General features: G+C 36.0%; 1 protein-coding gene across 1 annotated transcript in view; it reads right to left on the bottom strand.

Annotated features, from left to right (window-relative positions):
- Positions 1 to 21,832, bottom strand: part of CTDP1 (CTD phosphatase subunit 1) — a 176,067-nt gene that overhangs the window by 140,536 nt on the left and 13,699 nt on the right. The window contains exons 3-8 of the mRNA XM_067537538.1: positions 20,638 to 20,731; positions 18,501 to 18,629; positions 16,471 to 16,621; positions 7,646 to 7,736; positions 6,279 to 6,445; positions 3,739 to 4,827 (exon numbers count right to left, since the gene is read on the bottom strand). Coding sequence (XP_067393639.1) covers positions 3,739 to 4,827; positions 6,279 to 6,445; positions 7,646 to 7,736; positions 16,471 to 16,621; positions 18,501 to 18,629; positions 20,638 to 20,731 — 1,721 coding nt within the window. The remainder of the gene's footprint in view (positions 1 to 3,738; positions 4,828 to 6,278; positions 6,446 to 7,645; positions 7,737 to 16,470; positions 16,622 to 18,500; positions 18,630 to 20,637; positions 20,732 to 21,832) is intronic.

Below are 21,832 nucleotides of genomic sequence, written 5' to 3'. Positions count from 1 at the left end.
TTTAAATTATGTTATTGAGTGAAAAGTCTGGGGATCTGGGTTCTCATCTCAAAGTCAGATGAGGTTAAAAATATCCTCTCATCAGTGGAGAATGGGAAGCTTCCCTTGGTGAGGATGGGGACATATGCAATCTACTTCTGCAGACCTGAAGTTTTTATTGATTTTCTAGCTTATATGATCACAAAGACAGCCTTCTTCACTGTAAACTTATGACAGTCTTCCTGAGTCTTCAGACAACTCCTGTGCCACATAGCTCTGCCAAACAGCAGCAGAGGGAAATTAAGACAACCCTAGTCTGGCTGAACAACAGTGCAGCAGAGTTTGGCAGTCAGAAAGAATGCTTGAACTAGAAGATAAAATCCAGTAAGAATTTATGAGAAGGAAAGGGAAACTATCAGCCACCAAAATACAGTCTTAAAATCAAGATTTTAAAGCCATATCATTTAAAAAATGCATTTTTCTCACTGTCTGGTGTTAGTTGACTTAACTCCACTTAGAAGAGCATATTTTCCCACTATTTTTCCTCAGATATTAAAAAGTTTCTTCTTGGTATCTCTCAATTTTTCAAAAACTTCAGGAGATCTTTATTTTCATTAAGCAGTTACATTAAAATTCTATAAAATCATCAGCAAGTAAATCAGTGGTAAATAAAACAGCTAGTTTAACCAATGGAAAGCAGCACAGACAGCATGCACAACAACCCCATAGAACAAGTTTTTTATACCTAGGTCTACCAATTAGATAACAAAATACATAAGTACTTTTTCCAGAGAACTGAATCTTCGTTCCCCTCCTCTTCATCCTTATGGAACAGCAAGGCAGACAGGGTAGAATATGCATATTATTATGACAAAAATACTTAGTTTCTCTCTCCACACTTTTATATAGCCTTTCAAAACTTGGTCTTCCTACCAATGGTGGATTAGAATCATAGAAGGGATTTGAAGGGATCTCAGGAGGGTCATCTAGTCCAATACCCTGTTCGAAGCAGGACCAACCCCAACTAAATCATCCCAGCCAGGGCTTTGTCAAGCCACAGTTTAAAAACCTCTAAAGAGGGAGATTCCATCACCTCCCTAGGTAACCTTTCCAGGGCTTCATCACTCTCCTAGTGAAAAACTTTTCCCTAATATCTAACCTAGACCTCCCCCACGGCAACTTGAGACCATTGTTCCTAGTTCTGCCACCTACCACCACTAGAAACAGCCTAGTTCCATCCTCCCTGGAACCCCCTTTCAGGTAGTCTGCTATCAAATCCCCCCCCAATTCTTCTCTTTTGCAAGTTAAACCAGCCTAGTTCTCTAGGCCTCTCCTCAAAAGTCATGTGATCCAGCCTCTCAAAAGTCATGTGATCCAGCCCTAAAATTATTTTTGTTGCCCTCTGCTGGACTCTCTCCAATTTGTCCACATCCTTTCTGTAGGGGGGGGGGGGGGGGTCAAAACTGGACACAGTACTCCAAATGAAGCTTCACTAGTGCCGAATAGTGGGGAATAATCACTTCCCTCGATCTGCTGGCAATGTTCCTACTAATGCAGCCCAACATGCCATTAGCCTTCTTGGCAATAGACACACTGTTGACTCATATCCAGCTTCTTGTCCACTGTAACCCCCAGGTCCTTTTCTGCCAAACTGCTGCCTAGCCAGTCAGTCCACAGTCTGTAACAGTGCTTTTATTTTTGAGCTATTACTTTTGAGCTTTTATTTTTGAGCTTTTACTTTGCACCATCAGGAAAAAAACAACAACATATACAAAAATCAAGTTATTATGTGTCCTGTATTCTTTCTTCAACACTTATTCAGTCATAAACATTCAAGCATTATTCTCCCCTTACCCCAGCTTCTTTATTGTGCTGCAAATGCAAATGTGTAATTATCTTGAGCTCAATTGTAATGGAAATATTTTGGTCATAAATTCAGGACTACTGCTTTGCTGCAAGAACAAACAGATTAGTGGCTATAAGAGGTAAAGCCCATTTGAACTGAGAAATTTTGTCATTTGGAATCTGCAATGGAAAACCCTGAAGAAACATGACAGTATTTTATTCATAAAAATCACTAAATTAACCTATCAAGTCTTTTACATTTCCAGTGGAATGTGACTCACATTTTGTGTTTCATTCTTAGCTGATGGAGCTGCACTGACATCTGCGCAATTCTCAGACTAAGATCTATCTGATCAATAGCAACTACAGCAGAGCATGAGGGATATTAAAATACTGTGACCAAAGTTTTCAGAAGTGTGTACCAAACACATTCACAAACTGAGAATTATATGAATTCACAGTCCCAACTAGCTCACCTGCAAGACCTGGGAGTCCCCAACTCCAGTCAATCTAAAACTGTTCCCAATCTGGACACTTTGGCTATGCCTTCACTGCCAAGAAAGGCATGTGTTGCAATGCGATAACTAACACAGGTTTCTATCTTGTAGTGAAATTCTAATGGAGATGAGGCACAAATAGCTTTTACCACAATGTAGCTTGCCAAGATCAACACTACACACAAAGCCTGCCCATTGATATCTCACCTGGCTAAATCACAGTAAAAGCTATCTGCACCTTGTCTCCATTAAGATTTTACAATGAGATAGTTAATCCAAATTAGTTATCCCACTGTAATCACACCCCTTTTTTGACAGTGAAGACAGGGCCTTAATCATCTTTCATCCAGCCAAACAGTTTTTAAACCACTTAAACCAAGTTCAGCAAAAATGTTTTTTGCCATGATGTGCCAAAAAAACAAAACAAAAAAACACCAAACGTTATGAACCCAGAAATTACCACTTTTTTTTTTTAAATGTTCAGTGCAGAACTCATGATGAATGAGACAAATATTATATTTCTTGCTCAAGAAAAAGAGGAAGACTGATCTGGTTGGATTATTAAAGCTGAAATGATAGTAGGAGCTTGCATTGAAGTTATACTTTTAAGTGGAAAAACCTACATCAAGCTAACAAAAATATACTATGATGTGTTTATACTGTAAGTCTTTGAAATGAAATTAATGTTTATTTTTGCATATATTCTAAGCTTGTAAGAAACTGCAGGCTAGGAAAACAAATCAAAGGTGACTGGAAAAACTGGACTATTGTTCTTTGTTTCTTTATGGTGTATAAAGAGGAATTAAAAAGTGTTTTAGTTTTACTTTTTAAAAGTTTTTCTTGATTTTTTAAACACATTAAGAAATCAGCTCCTGTTTAGCCTGGAAGACAAGGATAACCTGAGACTGAAGTCAAATGACAATATCACAAGAAACAAAATGAAAGTTTAGCAATTAAGAGGAGAACTTTAAATCACAACGGCTTATCACTTGCTTCTCTTTGTTTACACCTATTAACAAAAAAAACAAAACCAAAAAACTAATTTTGGAACAACATCTTGGTTGATCAACCAGCACCTCTGCCCTTAGGTTGAAAGCTAACAATACACTTCCCATTTGACACACTCAAGACCAGGAAATGACTGATCTGATGTTTAGTATTTTAAAAGAAAAACAATTTTTAAAAAACAGTCTTAATCCTAAAGAAGCAAAAAGGATGCAAGGCCTTTAAAAATGATTTGCAGGAAATCTTTAAGCTATTTCCCAACTATAATTTAAAATCAACATTAACGATGACAAGAGTATCAAGGCCCACATTTAATCTTTAACAAGTCTTCAACAAGCTTTTTGTGTAATTAAAATTATGAGTGAAAACAGTATTGTCATTAACAGAAGACTGATACATTTCACCTACTTACCTGTCCTTGCCGCAATCAGATGGGTTGCCTTGTTGGGATCATCAGCATTCAGTATTAAGTTCTTTGTAATTTTAGCTCCAAGCGCTGTAGCATGATAATGCTCTCGGGTTCTTTCTATAGGGAAATTTGTTGGATAGAGTCCACTAAATATTAGGGTAACATCTGCCAATACTTTGCTTTTCAATTCAGGTACTATTTTTCTTATGTCTGGAATTTCATGAATCTCCTTTTTCAGGTATTTATCATACTTGGTATAATAATCCGTGTGCACCCGAACAAGGATCTCTTCGAGGTATATTAAATGGTCATCTTCATCCGTGTCTTCTTCTTCCTCTTCTTCCATACTCTGATCTAAAGACTCACCCATTGTAATCCCAGACTGCTCACTATTTTGGGATTCTGTCTCTGCTTCTTTCTTGTCTGCACACCCATTTCCCAGATCACAAAGGCTGACCTGTTCGCTTTCTTCTTGCATTTCAAGATCAACTGTCTTATGAGGATACACACTATGTGGAGCTGTCGCCTCCACAGAATGGTTCACTTGACCATCCTTTCCCCCACTCACATCTGTGCAACATTCTTGATGCAAATTTTCATCTTGTACTGGCTGCTTTGATTTTTTCCAGCTTCTCTTTCCCTCGTTTTCACTATCTGAGGCAGAAGAGGATGACGACTTCCTAGCATCTAATCCACTGTCACTTTCACTGTCACTCGACAGTTCAAAGTCCAAGTCATTTGTTGCCTTGTCATGGGTCTGCTGCTTCTCTGCAACTGTCCTATCATCTTGTTCTGAAGAAACCTGAGACTCCTTAACACTTGCCAAATCATTAATGACTGCAGCATTTGTTTTGTGATCAATGGTATCACTTAAGGAGTCTCTAATATTTAATTTATCATTGGAATTCAACCCCCAGTCAGAAGTTTCGCTGCTCACAAAGTTACTACCATTTGTAGTACACATCTCTTTTGTAGATTTCCTAAGACCATTGGTTTGTTCTTCCACACATGTAACATTCTTTGCTTCTTCAGAGTCTTTTGCTGTTACCACTGTTGGATCAGATGGTTCAGTTGTTTTTGAAGAATGATTTACTGAACATACACAAAAAAAAAGTGCAAGATAAACGTTTCCTGTTTTATCTTTCCAAATAGATTAACTTTCAATTATGCTTTCAGAAACAATATCCTTCTTCTCCCCCATAAATTAAAAATGTGTTCAACCTACAGCTAAACATATCTATGTACCTGAATACTTATGGTTGGGATTTTCAAAGGACTTAAGATATTTATAGTCACCCAACTTCTATCGAAATGTAATAGAAGTGGGGTGTCTAACTCCCTTAAGTCTGTTGAAAATCCCAGTTTATGTTGCTCTCACCATCATATTATTTGACTACTTCACAAAATTTAATGTCTTTATCTTATTAGGTAAGCAAGTTCACTCCCCCTTGGATGGATAACTGAAGCATTAAAAAAAAAAAAGTGACTTGCCAAAGGTCACAGAGGAAAAAGCATATTTCTAGAGTTCCAATCCAGAGCAATAGCCATAAGATGGTCTTCTCTATGAGCTTGCAAGTTCTGCTCATATTTTTTCTACTATCTGTTTTCAGAACTACTTGAATACACTATCAAGAAAATGCTTTAGAAATTGAAAAAATATATATATTTTTACTATCATTAAAATATATTGATCAAACCCTTTATGAAGGAACTTGTGAGACGCAACAAACGAGAACAATGGACCCATTTGCAGGAAAAGGATTATGCTACAAATATCTTTGACAGGTTTTTGGGCAGCTGTCTGTAATGAGAAAGATATCAAATCAACCAAGCAGCAAACAAATGCAGCTAATATTCTTGGCAGGAATGACTAGTAAGGGTGTGTATAAAAAGGCATACATGTGACTTGACCGCCATTAATCACCATTACTGCCACTACAGTATTCCGATCTCATACCATATTTTGAGAAGCAGCTTAAGTCAGTCTATTCATTCCATTTTTATATCTTTTAACCACATAGAACATTTATCAGAGTAAAATAACACAGAATTTAATTAATTTCTTGATGGTAAGAATGGCAAAAAAATGGCACACAGACTCAACAGGAATTAAATACATACAAAATACTAACTATACTAAAATAAAAGCTTCTTTCTAAAATACCCAACTGCAAAAAAAGTAAGTTCCTTTCCAGTTACTTCCACAAGTTTCAATAAATCCTGGGTATATTGGGTCTTCCCAGGTATCATCTTTTCAGACCTATTTTCCCAGGTAAAAACCACTGTTGTGGCATCTGTTCTTCCACTGTTTATTATATCCTCTTAAGACTGCTGTAAATAAAATTCTCTGTCAAATGTAAAATGGATGAGTTTGATAGACATTGAAAACCCCACTATTAGGGGTTTGTTATTTTTAAACAATTTGTTAGAATTGTTTTGTTTACCTCCCTGTTTAAATCAGCACATTTATTGACAGCAATGTTTTAAGAACAGATTTGTTAGTCAACGGCTGCTCTGTAAGTAAATTAATAAAATGGAGTTACCCTTCTTTTTCATCTGAGCTTCCCTTGATCCTGGTGGTGCATTAATATCGCCTATACCCTGAAAGTATACATATTTCTTTACAGTTATCAAATTGGGTGCAAACTTCCAAACATCCTCTCGATCATCAATAATGCAAACCATGGAGTCCCCACATGGGAAGAGATTTCTAAAAGAAAAAGAAGTGGCTTGTTTTTACTTCTGTTAAAATTACTATTTAAAACATAGTCTTGGTTGACATTCTAGTTAGTTGTGTGTGTCAAATGGGCATGAACACTAAACAATCATTTCTGAAAATCAACGTATTCATTAGGACTCTTGATAAGTCAATTAATTTACCTGTAACAGTTATCATACAATCTGAAGCTCTTCTTACTGGTTACTCTACCAATCATCTTTTTGTGTTTTTTAGAAGTTTTATGAACAATTAGGAAGAATTTTTAAGCTAGTTACACAAAAGTCTTAAAAACATAAAAAACAGCAATTGAATTTTGTCCATCCCCTTCAGTTCCAGTGGACAAAAATGAGAGCCCTCCAAAGTTTATAACTGTGTATACATAGTGTCTTACACTAAATTTCAGACTAAATTCTTCAAAAGTTAGACCAAATTAGCTATTCAGAAATACCCTTCTTGGTTACAGTCTCTACCCAAATACAAAATAATTCAGGAATAAAGATGTAGGAGCAGTATCACATACAGTAACTTAGTCACACTTATTCATTCCACAGAGATTATATCTAAATAAGAAGTCTTGGTATTTACTGGTCACAGAACAGATCCAAAAATATACCCACAATATGATTTCCTGTAATGAACCCTCCCCCCACCCCATCAGGATCAATATGACTATTGGAGCCTAAAAGGTACTTAATTTAAGCACTGCATTGCAGTTTTCAAATGTACTGATCATCAATGAAATTGCTGGGTGGTTCTGCACTTTTGAAAATCAGATCATGGACTCAGGAGTCTAGTTCTATCTGGGAAAATCTTAGCCTAAATTTCTTCAATATAAAATTTACAAATTATATCATTAAATGAACCACAGGATGAAATCATGGTAGGGGAAAAATTTAGTTGCAATTATCTGCAGGCAGGAAACATCTGAAAACAGAGGTCATCACTGAATGTCAGACTCTAAATTATCTTGTTTGAACACTACAGGCTGTAACACTCACTGAAGTATAAAATAGATGGAGCCTGTACATAGCAGCTAGCATCTCTCAGTTTTATTGCTCTCTGTGAAGGCATAGATTTAAGGGGTACAGGAGGGATAAAGACAATTTTTCCCTTTAATACTTATTCCCAACATTCTGCCTTCATTTCCTCTCCTGCATTATTGATTAATAAGTTTCAGACCCCCATACGTACCTAAGATTCCCAGTTTTAGAAAATGGATCAATACATTCATCCCTTGACAATATCCGATGAGAAAAAAGCTTCTTTTCGGGGTCCAAAAATCCTTTTGAAAGAAGAGTCTGAAGTTAATATTTCTTAACAGCAACATTTCGTCCCTGTTAACATTCTACATAATCTGTTTTCATAGTTTATCACACCATACTACAGTAAGCTTACCTTTATGCATTAACAGTAGTATAAATGGAGCAACACAGCCTTTCAGTTTGAAGTTTATTTTAAACTGTGTGATATTGGTGCAATCAAAAACGCACCGAGATATTTAAGCTCCAAAAGTTTTCATTATACACCAGGTAAAAAGAGTAAATACAGTAGATTGGATACTTGTCACTAATTCAGTGGGATTCTTATTTTAAATATCCAATCATAATTCCTTTAATACAGAAGCACTTATGAAGTTATTTTTTTGTAAGTTGTTGCATCAGTGAATAATTAAGTTAAAAGGAAGAAAGAGTAGGTGACTATTAAATAAGTTTCTGGTAACTTACATTTATAACACTATAATATGCTCTTTAAGACTAAACCCTGTCCTTAAGACACTATGCCTAGGGTCTGCAGAGAAGTCTCTAGTGAACTGGCAAAGTACTGCAATACTTAAGCACAATGGGCAAGTTAAGGGGCAGTTTCAGCTTGAACTCTTGCATTTGTAGGTTTTAAGTTGTAACTATAACATTGTTTTAGTGCATTTGTACTTGTACTAAGAATATATCATTGGATTTCTTGAAATATGTTAGGCCTATTTACATAAATCAGTGCTTGACTGCTTCTTTATTTAGAACGAATATGAGAAGATATGCTAACTAATTTGAAGGCAAGATAAAATACAATTAGTTTGGCAAAATGGCAAATTCATACATATACAAAAAAAATGCATATGGTGATGCAGCTGACCTCTTTGTCAATGTAATTAACCTTTTTTATAAACAGACATTGTGGTTTCATAACGGTCCTGAAAGAAAAAAGTGGTGTTTCATGTATTACTCTGGGTTTGCGATTTTGCTGAACTAATTGTATTGTAACCTGCTTGGAGATTAGCTTGAACTTCTCACTACACTTGCAGATAATGCACTCATTACTTATTTATGAAAAAATAGTATTTCAAAAAGGTGGCATGTTATATTCTATTGCCTGAGTTTTCAGAAGTGACTACTGATTTCAGGTGGCAATCCAAGGCTCCCTGTAGGGATCTTATGGAATTTCAAAGTATGTGCACTCAGCACTTTCTGAAATTCAGGCCCCTTTTCGATGTCTCAACTTGGGCAAACAAAATCACTAATCTCTTTTTTAAATTTGGACCTATATGTATTAATATAAATGTGTCAATGGAATAACTTAAAACCCATAAAAGCAAGAAAATTCCGAGTTAAGGACAGAGATTCAACCTTAACTCACCCGACTATGATTAAGAATTGCGGCAAACGCATGTAGAATCATCCCCTGTAGAGAGACCCTTGCAGTACCTAGGCATAATGAATTGAAAATATTAACTACAGAGAACCATTGCCATACACAGAGATAATACGTTTTGACAAACTGTATGCAAAATGTCATATGCTTCATTTTATTACTGTACAACTGTCACACAGTCAGCTGTTCTTCCTCTTCACCAATTATCTGAGTAAAACAGAAGCTTTCCATTCTCATTAGTACATTCCTGCCTAATTTGTCAGTGAAAGCACTAATTTGTCAGTAAAACTACAATCAATTTGCTACAATGTCAGATTAAATCTGGCAAGAAACCTGAATATATATTCAGTAATGTATGCAGAGGTTGTACACAGTTATTTAACAGTGCTTTGGTAAAAATCTAATTAACTTGTGCTTTTTCCTGGCAATTGAGAGTAGATAAAAAGAAAATTTGAGGACAGTTCACTACACATGAAAAACTGTTCCCACAAATCAGAGGCCCACTTTACAAGTCCATTACATCTTTAAGATGACAACAACAACGAAGTTTAAGCTTTCACATGACTGTACCAGTTCCTAATACAGCTGAATATGGATTAGTCAAACAAAATTTCAGTGAAGCCTTATAGATTAGTGTCAAAGTCAATTAAGTACTTTTACACTAAGTAACCAAAAGCATAATCTTTACTAAGGAGCTTTTCTCTCAATTGTACTTTTCTAAAACATTGCAGTCAATGGAAAAACAAAGTAGAATATCCATCTTTTTATATATTTCACCAGAGATGGCATATGGGAGGCACATGATATTTCATTAATGGAATGAGGTTAATTTGCTTTAATAAAATGTCTATGTTTAAATGTTTAAGAAGAATAAGAACTTTCCACCCCTATCGTCTATCAGGTGAGTTTCTTCCATACAAGAAAAACAGAGACACCCAGTGGCTAGACCATGTATTAACAAAACCAGCAACTGATTCACCAGCAGGTACAGACTAAACACATAGTTCCTTGTAGTTCATTTGTGAAGGTTTACTTCCTCTTCACAAACTACACATACATTTTTCCTCACTTGTCAAGTGAAAAATTTCCAAGCTTTTAAAAATGTTATTAGTTATCAAGTCATATATTAGATAAGAAAAATAGCAGATGTTTCTTGCTTTTAATTCAGTGAAGCCATAAACAGCTTTTCCTGTTAGGCTGTACTTGCTACATTTCACTAGTTGGCATAGATTTTCTATATTTTTCATAGCACAATGTATTTTTCATAGCACATTTCAGAACAGCATTTAACAGAGCAACACAAATGAATTTTACTCATTAATACATTTATCCATCAAGTCACATCTCAACACAGAACAAAAGAAGTTCATTTCACATACAAGTACCACCAAACATGGGTTATTTAAAGCCTTTTATAGAAACCAAACTGGACAACTGAAGAATTATGTAAACTCACTGTTTCTAGTTAGGATCATATTTCTGCTTATTCTTTTACAGCAGCCACCCATTTGCTGAATACAATTTTTAATCAATTACATGTTCCATTATTTTTACGCAAAGACGACAGTCAGTTCTTTACTCTCCTGCTTTTATACTGCTAGAAAACTCTCTAAATCATTGACATTCAACTGACAGATTCTACTTTCCCCCTAACAATGGTGGGCATGCTGAGTATTTACAGAAATCCAAAATTGATTATGTGACACTCATTATAGCCTCCCTACACCAGCACCAGTCTTGTCACCTAGTTATTTCAGCCCATTTAATTTCTTCCTCTGCTATGGAATTGTTTACCATTACAAAAAGACACACAATTAAGGTAAAGTAACAATAATCAATTTTTAAAATTCCAATCACCATCACATCAAAATGGGAATGAGAGACAGAGGACAATATCAAGGATGCATCACCACATTTTATTTTTCTACTCCGAGATGCTCAGATATTGTGGGGATAGACATGGTATAAAACTCCCGAGAGAAGAATTTACTGTCCTACTCCTTGTAAGTGTAGGACTTCTTTGTTTCTAAATTCATAATTCACACAATTAATTTTACTGCTTAACGAGTTCAATTTTTTAGGTAAGTGAATGTATATGTGGTACATAGCATATTTTAGAAGTATTAAATCCCACCATCTTAAATCTGATCTTCTCAATACATTTTAAAAGCTCAATTAGTCTATCAGATGTCAGCAGGCAAACAGAAATGTTATGTCTGGGACAGATATATCTGTAGGAGGAAGAGGAAGGCAAAGGAGTGTATACAGTTAGAACTTAGTACTTCTCACAGACTAGAAAAAAGTTAAATACCTTCATAAGTTACCTGGGGAGAAAACATATGTAATTTTACATAAACCTGAAGGAAAGAGCCATGAAGTTTAACTAGGACGCCATCAGAGAAAAACACCAAAAACCTAATCAAGATGTTAATCAAGTCTCTGGGTACAATGTGTGAGACTATCTATTTAGGTTCTTCTAGAGCAGAGATCTTCAATCTGTGTGGTGTGGCCCACCCCCCATGGAAGAACATGCAGGGGGCAGGAAGGGAGCACCAGCGCCACCCAGCCCTGCTCTGCCCTGAGACGCAGCCTCAGCCCTAACCATGGCCCCATCCAAATTGAGAAGTAGGCGAGGAGTCAAAAGTTTGAGGACCACTGCTCTGGAGTGCTCCAACATCTGTGCACCTTTTGGGTGGGCTTACCGTTCAGACGTGAATAAAGGATGGTCTTGATTACACTGAAGCTCAGATGACAGAAGATGAACGTGCAAGTGATTATAGCACCTGCACCCCTATATTTCTGCACAATTAGACTATCAATATTTATATTGTGCTAGGATACAGTGTGGGAAGAATGCGCTCCTGCTCCAAAGAGCTTAACAGTCCAAACAGACAGAAAGAGATGAAAGGTGCAGGAAAGGGAAACAAAACAATAAGATTGATGGTAGGCATAGTAGATGGTAGATCTGTTAAGTATCTGCTTAAAATAATTGTTTTTTCTCCACCACAAAAAACTTAGTTTTAAGGTATTTTGAGGGGTGACAACTCATGGTGAAATGGGCTAGGGAAGGAATTGTTGGAGTAAGAGGGAAATGAGTAAAGGAAGTGACAGTAGAAAATGAAAGGAGAAAAGCATACATTCAGGGAGAGTGTGGGAGGATAGCTGAAGGATTTCAGTGATAGGAGATGGGCAACAACAGTCATAAAGAATGTCCACAGTCCAAGTTTCAGAAGGATGTTGTCAGGAGGTGGTGGAGGCACCTCCCGGCTATTGCTGCTTTCAGTTCAAAGGTGACGCCACTGCGCCCAATGTCCCAAGTGGGCCTCTCTGATCAAGGGAGAGAGTGGAGTAGGCAGGAAAGTTCTGGACTTATCTCCTGCTTTCTTGGGCATAACTAGTGCTGGCTGCTTTAGAGAAGTAGTCATTCTTTGAAAAATTGAGCGCAGACCAACATAAGATACATTAACTAGAACATGAGTGTTTCGGTAGGAGAATGCCTTTGTTCAAATGATGTTACCTCCTCTGGGCTTCACCTTTCAGCATCCACAAGTATATTGGTGCATGCTGATGTAATGAAAACTACATTTGGCAACCTTTCAGTGACTTACTGGCTTTTTCCCCCTGTACTTCTGCTGTAAAATTTACTAAAAATTCCCATGCCAAAAATCATAGCCTTACTTAGTGGGGAAATCAAAATAAAACCAAAATTGGGCTTACCATAGAAATTAAGTCTCAACTTTAATTCTACCATTCCCTAATCTACTGTAGAATCTGGTAAGAGTTATTGGCCTGCTCCTGCAATGGGAGTCAAGGTTCCTTAGCCCCTTTGTGACCTAGTTTAATTCTATTACAAATCTACTTTGCTATAGATCATACTATGTTGTATACAGGGAAAATTATGAATATTCTGATTTTTATTGCTGCAGTGATAAAATGGAATAGAGGAATATAATATCTGACATGGAACTGTCCCGCTAACTTGCAAATACAATTTCACATATGGCTGTATCCATTACCATGGCGCTACCTCACGGGACTCCTGCTCTTTTACTGTAAGTAGGCATCAGAACCAAACTCTCTGCTACATTAAGGTAACATTCACTCAACTCATAAAAGGTTTGCCTACACTAGAGTATTTTGAACTAAAGTTAACTGGCAGCCATTTAACATGAGTTGTCCAGACTACCATGTACAGATGTGTTGTCTATCACACAGTCATCTGTTTCAGGACACAAACATTTGTTATTTACCCTACACCCTTGCTAAAACTTGAAGATAGTTTAATAGACTCAGTTGAAAGTTAGAGATAAAACATTTGTGTATTCCAGTTGCTGAACAACACATTGTTTCTATATAATGTAAATAACCTTACACTTGTTAATCACATTACATAACATTAATACCGCATGAAATTCAGCATGTGGTAACAAAAATCATTGCCAAATGAATTTATAATCAGACATTTGAAAGTCTGCATTTATCTGTATTAAAATAATCTCACATACGGTACTTACATTTATAGGCAAGTCATGCTATTTTTTATTCTGCTTTGAGGCACTGTCCAAGTATGTTTATTTCATATTCTTCAAATCTGTCGGGCAATGCAATTTTAACTGCTCAAGAGGCATTTTCATTGGGAAATCAATCAGGTTAGCAAGACATGCTGCATCTACCTTAGATTTATCACCATGTTACTTCTAAGCTAGCTTTGCAGTAGCTATGTCATGAGTCTAAATAACATAGTGTCACTAAATTTTATATTCACTTGTATATTAGATGTATGGTCTATAAGTATTATAAAATTAGCTATTGCAGGTAACTACAGAAGTTATACCATTTTAAAAATCCTGTAACTTTAAATAAAAGGTTATATCTGAGAAGCCTGAAAGTTCAGATATCTGGAGATTTTATGCAAAGAAACTTATCCTGATTGCACATTTGATGAATAAGTTTCCTCATTTACTTAAGTGACATAAAAGAGCCAAGTTATAACACACTGAGGTTGGAAACGCATCATCCAGCCATTCTACCCTCTCCCATATGAATCAGAAACATTCTGTGATTTTTCTTTACAAGGAAGGGTGGCCACAGGAATGGCCTGAAAGCCTCCAAGTGACAGCCAGTCTCAGTGGAAGCTCAATCCAATTTTCCCTATTGCACCTGGACATATCTGGTGTGGGGATCATAGCTTGTGCAAAATTTATACACATGGGAAATCAGAAGTGGAAAATATGAAAGGGAAGAGGTATGGTGAAGAGGGTACCAGACCAGACCTGGATGCACATGGGGGGCAAATAAAGGAGTGGCAGGGAGTCATGTTTTCTGGTCTCAGAAATAGGTACCTCAAAGAGAAAAGAAGGAAAGAGATCTCAGGAGCATGTGGGAAGGCACACAGAAGGTGTATGAGAAACCTGGCGAGGCAGAGTGGTTTAAGTTTTCTGTATGGATAAAAGACTACTTTGTCTCCTCTTCTGTTTCCCCTTCTCTCATCTATTCCCTTCCAGCTATCCAATATCCCCCTGCTAAATATTAACTAAATGTTTTCCACTATAAATTATTTCTCTGAACAATATCGCCACCAAGTGTTCAACACATGTACAGACTATGTCTAATTTCACATTACTGCAGCTTGGCCATCACTCTGTCCACATACTCATTGACAGCTCAACTTTTCTTCCTGCCAGTGCAGGATACTACAGCAGAAACTAGCAAAAGGTAGCATGTAATATCACATCAAGTGCTTAAGTTTATCATGCAGGAGAATTAAGCTCAGGTCCCACTTCCTCATTCCCTGACAAACCAGAACCACACTCCATAAGGAAAGGGGGAGTGCTTAGCATTAACAAATAAATGTTGCGTTCTGTACTGTGCAATGAAGACAGTCCCTGTCCCCAAAATTTATAATCTTATAGTGACATTGATGGCCTCTAAAAGGAGCTTCACCAAGTAGATCAGTCACCAAATGGTGAATGAAGTAGAATCAATGGAGAACACATCTTATGGTTTTGTCCATTAAAAAAAAAAAAGAAAAAGAAAAGAAAAGTGGATGACTCAGCCTTCCCTTCCCTTCAGAAGTAAAGTTACTTTTATCGTCTAACTAAATCATTAGTTTCATGTTACAGGAGTCTCTTGAAATATTTAAGCACATCAAGTTGCATCTTCAATGCCTTACTTAACTTGAATCAAAATTCTCTATAAAAATCCCATATTTTGTAGTTTGTTATCTCTTGCAAAGAACAGGTCATTATTTATCACTGGTATCTAGACAGGGCCCAAAGGCCCAATAAAAAGCAGAGACCAGTTGCGCTCGGCACTTTACAAATACACAAGACATGATATAACTGGAGGGAAAGGGGCAAGGAGGCTATAGATAACAGCAATAGGTGCACATCTATTCACTGACAACATTTACAGATTGTTTGTTTTTATTTTTTCCACTGTGTTATACTGGGGTCACAAACTAATGAATTACTTAGTTGCCATTCACATGATCCTAACAGAATATCAACAGAGTATTTTAAAAGCAAAATCTAAGGAAACTAACAAAATACTATACTGAAATACGAGGAGGGGAAATAGCCAAGTTTATAATTCCATCATATATTGGCGCTCATGTCCTCAACATTACCCTAACATGCCAGTGTCTAGCATTAATTACATTTCTGTTTAATATATCTGATGAAAAATGACACTAGACTTCCCACTCCTTTTACATTAAAACATTTGAGAATAAGTTTTAATGAACTCATGAAAATCAAGATCCATAACGATGAAAAAGGACATGAAAACACTGTGAAATATAAAGTTATTTTCTAGTAAATACCAACAGAGAATCTCCATTCCAAGAGAAGGGCACAAATGGAACTACTATATAAGCACCTCCGTCAGCTGATTTGTTGACTGACATTAACAGTGATCTTTCTATGGAAGGGAGACAAAAGATATACATCTCTCACTCCCTATCATGAAGGGACTGTGGTTTCCAGACTCCCAGAGAAGGGTGAAACTCAGATAACTTCATCTAATCCAGCCTCTAAGCATCTTCTCTAGATGCCAAGGAAGAGAAACCCACTTCCTAAAAAAATAAACAGCAGGACAGTGTCTTTAAGTAAAAGAGAGAAATTAGTACATGGATTGGGTTCCAAAGAACCTAAACATTCTGCTTATGGAACTCTATTGTTTATATTTACAGAAAATTTTCAATGCACTATTTTAATTTGTATTATTAACTTACACTTTTGGGTCTTCAATGGCATTATAGTTTGCACAAAATCTTTTTTAGAGGTAGGTGGACAGAGACTTGAAAACAAAGTCAAAATCACATCCAATCTTAAGGCTGATCACCCAAGTATTCCAAGTAGTGTGCTACTTACCTGCAATAGTATGTGCATAAAGTCTGCTACCAAAGGTGAAAACATGTAATTCATACAGCTTGGCAATCTTTTCTAGGAATTCCTTGCAATGAGGACGCAAACGAGTATGCAACATAGGCTCGCCTCGACCTAACTGGAAGTGGAGTATTCCCTAGAAGAGAACAAATAACCTCCATAGCAAGACTTATAAAGTAATTAAGTTTAGTACAAAAATAAACATGCCTAAAAGCACCTCCCTTTACCTCCGTTTTATTCATAGATCCTACTTCAGCCCAATTAAGATGAATAAATTTCAGTCTGAAAGATTTTTATTTGGAAACATATTTGACCCAAAGCATATTTTGCTTTTTGGAAAGCAGTACAACACATTTCAGACTTCCAGTAATTGTTTACCTTGTTAGAATATTGACAGTTACCTAGGCTTTCAAAGGTTTGCTTACACAACATAAATTTTATGAAAATAGCCAATACAATTTCTTAAAGGGCTTGTGTCTCATATCACTGTGAGTAAAACATTAGTTTTACTACATACTGGGCTGAAAAATAAAACAAATGGTCAATTTATGTTGAATGAAAAACACTGCACCTATGAAAATGCAACCAACCATATAGCAGCTCAGGAAGGGATTTACAGAAGTGTTTGAGTAAGCTGTGTGCTCATTTATGGACCCCCTAAACACTTGTTTTAAAAACATGGATTTACCTAGACACAACCACTCAACTATCTAAGTCTTATTTTATTTCGCCTTCACTGTTCCCTCTCTGATGAAGGAAAATACTAGCCAATTTAACCATGAAGTGATAATTGTGTTAGGCATGCAGAAGTGTGAATTTAAGTTAGATTTGTTTTAAGGTTTCCAACTAGGAAACATGAAGAAAAATTGACAATTTTCATCTGTGCAGGTGCTTACCAACTTCTCCAAAAGGAAACAATACGACACTTAACTGAAAGAGCGTGTTAATACTTTTTTGCAAGTAAGGATTGAAGAGAGTTGGGAATCACTTGTTGACATCCTGAAAAATCACTTTTAATAACACCCCCTTAGGAATGTCCTGGGCACTATTTCTAGGCAGGATGTCAGCGGAGAGGAAAAAGTGTTAAGAGCAGCTGAGAGGGTTTTTTTGGGGTAAGTTAACTGCATCAATATGTTTTACCTACTATTGTTACAAGTGACACTGGAACTATAAGCGATGGGGGGGGGGGGGAAGGAATCTCTATTTTTTAATTTACTCTGTGTATAGTCAATTTCCCCTGTGGTATGAAAGAATCTTTCATGTAGCAACAGGAGACAAAAACATTAAATATGATTGTAAAACCCACCAACTGGCAGACACACACAGGGGAAGTGTAGCATCTAAGCTACTTTTAACTCTTTTTCTTAATTAATGGAACATCTTCAGCTTGAAAACTAAGAAGTTAGAAGCTTACACCAAAGAAACAAAGAACGAGATGGAGCAAGGTTAAACTAATATGAACAGACATCTTCATTTTACTTTTAATGAAAGACATTCTATTCAGCTATTTTTTTCTAGTGTTGTGAACCTGAAAACACAACACTGTACTAGTATGAAAACTAAGAATTAAAGGTGACTAGCTTAGTTTTGTTGTTCAAGCTGACTAAAATAGAAAGCACAGAACTATATAAATGGTGGGAAATAAATTAGTTACTTTAAAAATACTTTCAATTTTAATAATCAAGTTGTTTAATTAATGACAAGATTTTTGAAATATGCTTTCTATCTTGAGTGTCCCTCTCATGTATTTTCATTCCTTGACTAGCGTTTCTCTTACATTCTAATGTACAGTATGCATTCTTACAGAACTGTCATTTCATTAGAACTGAACAGAAAATGTCTCAAGCCAGAGTAGTCGCAAGAACGTAATAGCAAATAATAAAACAGCGAGAGTCCTGTGGCACCTTAAAGACTAACAAATTTATTTGGGCATAAGCTTTTGTGGGCAGAAATCCACTTTGTCAGATGCAGACTAACAGGGCTACCCCTCTAGAAGTCATAGAAATAATATTTACTTTATTGGACATCTGTTGGCAGTGTTGTTCTGTCGTATGGATTAATGTCTGGTCCAAATCTACCATCAGCACAAGTTTTCGATTTCGATGTAGTCGCTGCTGGTCTTCCCTTCCTAGCTGTTCAGCTTGCTATGATAAAGAGATTTACAGATTTAGCATAAACTGAGACAAGTCAATGAAATTTTAAATAAATCAAATCTGACACATCAGAAGCCCAAATGCTCAGTAATTTCTGGAGATTTTGCCTCAGCCCATTTTACTTTCAACTAGCTTTGCCAGCCATTTTTCAGTAAAAGGAACCCCAAATTTTATGTCAAACCTGTCAAACACTGCTGCTCTTATATTAAAAGCAACCAATCTACAACACATATTAAGGCACCAAAAATCATTAAAGGCCAAGATTTTAAAAAGCAACTACTATTCATTTTGGTGAACAAATTGAGATGCCTTAGCAAAAGGCGCTGAACGCCCTCCCAAAAAGAGTGTCTCAAACTATGCATACAAAAATGGAAGCACCCAAGTTTACTAGTCACTTCTGAAAATCTTGGCTACCTTGTACAGGTACGAGATCGTCTTGTACTTTAGAACACTGGATGGTGGATGTACACTTAGTTGAAACTATTAGTGAGAGGAATCAAAACAGTTACATTCATAACGGACAACTGACCTGACGCAGCAGATAATTACTTTATTTAACTTCTCTTTCTTTGTGTTCTTACTCCAGATAGATGGATGATGAATTTATATCAAGATTCTACTATACAAGTATCCATGCTAAAAATAATTTAACCCACTACATTTCAGTGAATGCTTCTATCATTAATATACCAGGCAGAGAGAAGTTAAACCTTACTGCCAAAGCTTTAATGGTGTAACAGATGAAAATATCAAATCACAAAAAGAATAAAATAAAATCATATTTGGCTTGTATTCCAAAAGAGAGAAGAAGTGGTAGAGGGAATAACTGATGTTTGTCAAATGGAACAATTTAGAAATAATTTTAAGCTCTAAGAAGAGATTTAAAATGATTTAGCATAATATGAGACAAATCAATGAAATTTTAAATAAATCAAACCTATGACTAGTAAACTAATTTAATAATATGAAAAATCGTATTTGACCACATTTCCCTAAATGGAGGAGATCAGTTTGTTTCTCTTTTATACAAGATTTAACATACCTACAAGTTGTTAGAAATATTGCACACATTAGATGATCAGTTTGTGTTTAACTGTATCTCTTTATCTAGGTCTGGTAGTTTACTGGAATACTGGGCACCCTCAAGTAATTTACATAAGTTAAGTTCTTGTTTTTTAAAAAGCACAAGTGCTTAATCAGCCTTTAAAAAGTTCCACCAAAACTGGCATCTTTTTAGACTATTGCATCCTCTCCCAAGCTATTTGTTTATGCGCTTCTAAAACTGAAAGAGGCAAGAGGAAGAAAAGAGAGAACAAAATAGAAGAGGTCAAGAGAAGAAAAAGAGTTAGTATAAAAGAAAAAAAAAAAAGAATAGCAAGCTGGTGAAAGACAGGGAAATTTGAGGGTTTTTATTATCTTTAAAATAGTCAACAGCCTTTCCCAAAAGAGGCCTGTGGACAGGAACATTCTTGTTTATTATAACAGCTTCACTGTTCAGAAGCTTGATTCCAATATGAAGGCCTCACAAGCTTTTAAAATAGAAAGTCTGTGTCACAGATACTTAAATGTTACTAAATACAATGGCTCATTTCTTTTTTCTTCCTTTGAAATGTAGAGAAAATGGGTTTCAGAGATATTTCAGCCTTTGAAGGGTATTAACGTGATGAAAATAGGATTTTCACCTATTGCTTACATGGAAAGCAGAAGGTTTTAAAGCTACCACCACAACTGCATCATCTCCTTGCAGTAAGCAGCATTAAAATACCACAGAATCAGAGGCAATTGCTAATATATATCTGTAATTTAACCATATTAGAAAAAACTAAATTATTCAATACATGTCTATAGTGCAGATCTTAGTCACATTAATTGAAACCTCAGCTTCCTCCTCAAAGTGGGGCCAATCCAATATTTTATATTAAATGGACACACCTTTTTGAGGAAACTTTTCTAAATGAAATCTCAAACTGTGGAACAAAAGTAGTGTGATTCAACTTGCCTCAGAGCTAACCATCAGTTCTGGGACACTATGAACCATAGACACTGTTGCTGTGGATAATGGCACATTCTGTTTTCCATTCTTGCTTTGTAGCCTAATCATGCAGGGAAGAAAATCAAAAGTTTCAGTCAAATACATATCAGTGCTAATGATTTCCATCAATGAAAGCAGTAAATTATTAAAACTAACGTCAATCCAGCCACTGTCAAAAATCAAGATAGTTTAATACATTGATTTTGTAGGGTACACCGTTTTTCAGAAGATCATTAAAGCAGAAATTATTGAACAAAATAGATGCGAGAACCCAAGAAGTTTACTTATAATATCATGCAAATATAACTATTTGCTCTACTTTTTGTTACTAGAACTCTTCAGAAGACTAATACATAGAACATAAAGATGAACATCAGGATTAAGTTATGTTTTTAATTAAGTTTTATGTCTGTTGCATTTGCTCTAATACACGTTTTTATAACTACTGAATACAGATTTAAAAGGACATCAGCAATATAGTTTATTTAAATTTGAATAATTAACTTAGTGTTAATCAAAGGTATGAGATTAAACTTCTCTTCTCCAAACTAGGCTATTTCAAGTTACTCAAAATGACTCATTCCCTGAAGCACACAATGACCTGTATTATGCACACACTCGAGAATAGGGGCAATGATATTACATACCAATAGCAACATGGCTGCATACTCTGATTCTTTCTACAAAGAATGTAAAGAACTACCGTACATGCCCCGCTTCTCTCCATAGGTACCTTCTACAGGGCAGATTACAATGTGCAATTCTTCTCTGAAAATGGACAAAGAAGTGACACCACATGGTAGCATGTTATCTTAATTTCTACATCAAATGGATTAGATTACAACTAACTGCCAGCCCAGCAACCCCATCCTGAAATTTCTAAATCAAGTTTCTATATTTCTGGTTCATGCCTCACCACCTACAATAGAGATGCAACACACCAAATTTCACTCTGTCCTGTGTTCTCAATCATGTTCCACAGGTGCTACTGAGAACAGAATCTGGTATAGCAACTGAAGCCAGAATTAAGTTCACTCTCCCATGAACATCTAGTCTTTTGTCAAAAGCATAAAAAGAAAAAGGGTGGGGAGGAAACCTGTCACACAAAGGCAAACCTGCACATACACAGGAAGTAGATCTTTTAAGTAATAAGGTGCTATTT

Source organism: Emydura macquarii, unplaced genomic scaffold (assembly GCF_026122565.2).
Source record: "Emydura macquarii macquarii isolate MOO-44397 ecotype Brisbane River unplaced genomic scaffold, CSIRO-AGI_Emac_v2 contig_431, whole genome shotgun sequence".
NCBI classification, from domain to species: domain Eukaryota; kingdom Metazoa; phylum Chordata; order Testudines; family Chelidae; genus Emydura; species Emydura macquarii.
The sequence above is the reverse complement of the archived record's forward strand: the minus strand, read 5'-3'. Positions and strand labels throughout refer to the sequence as shown.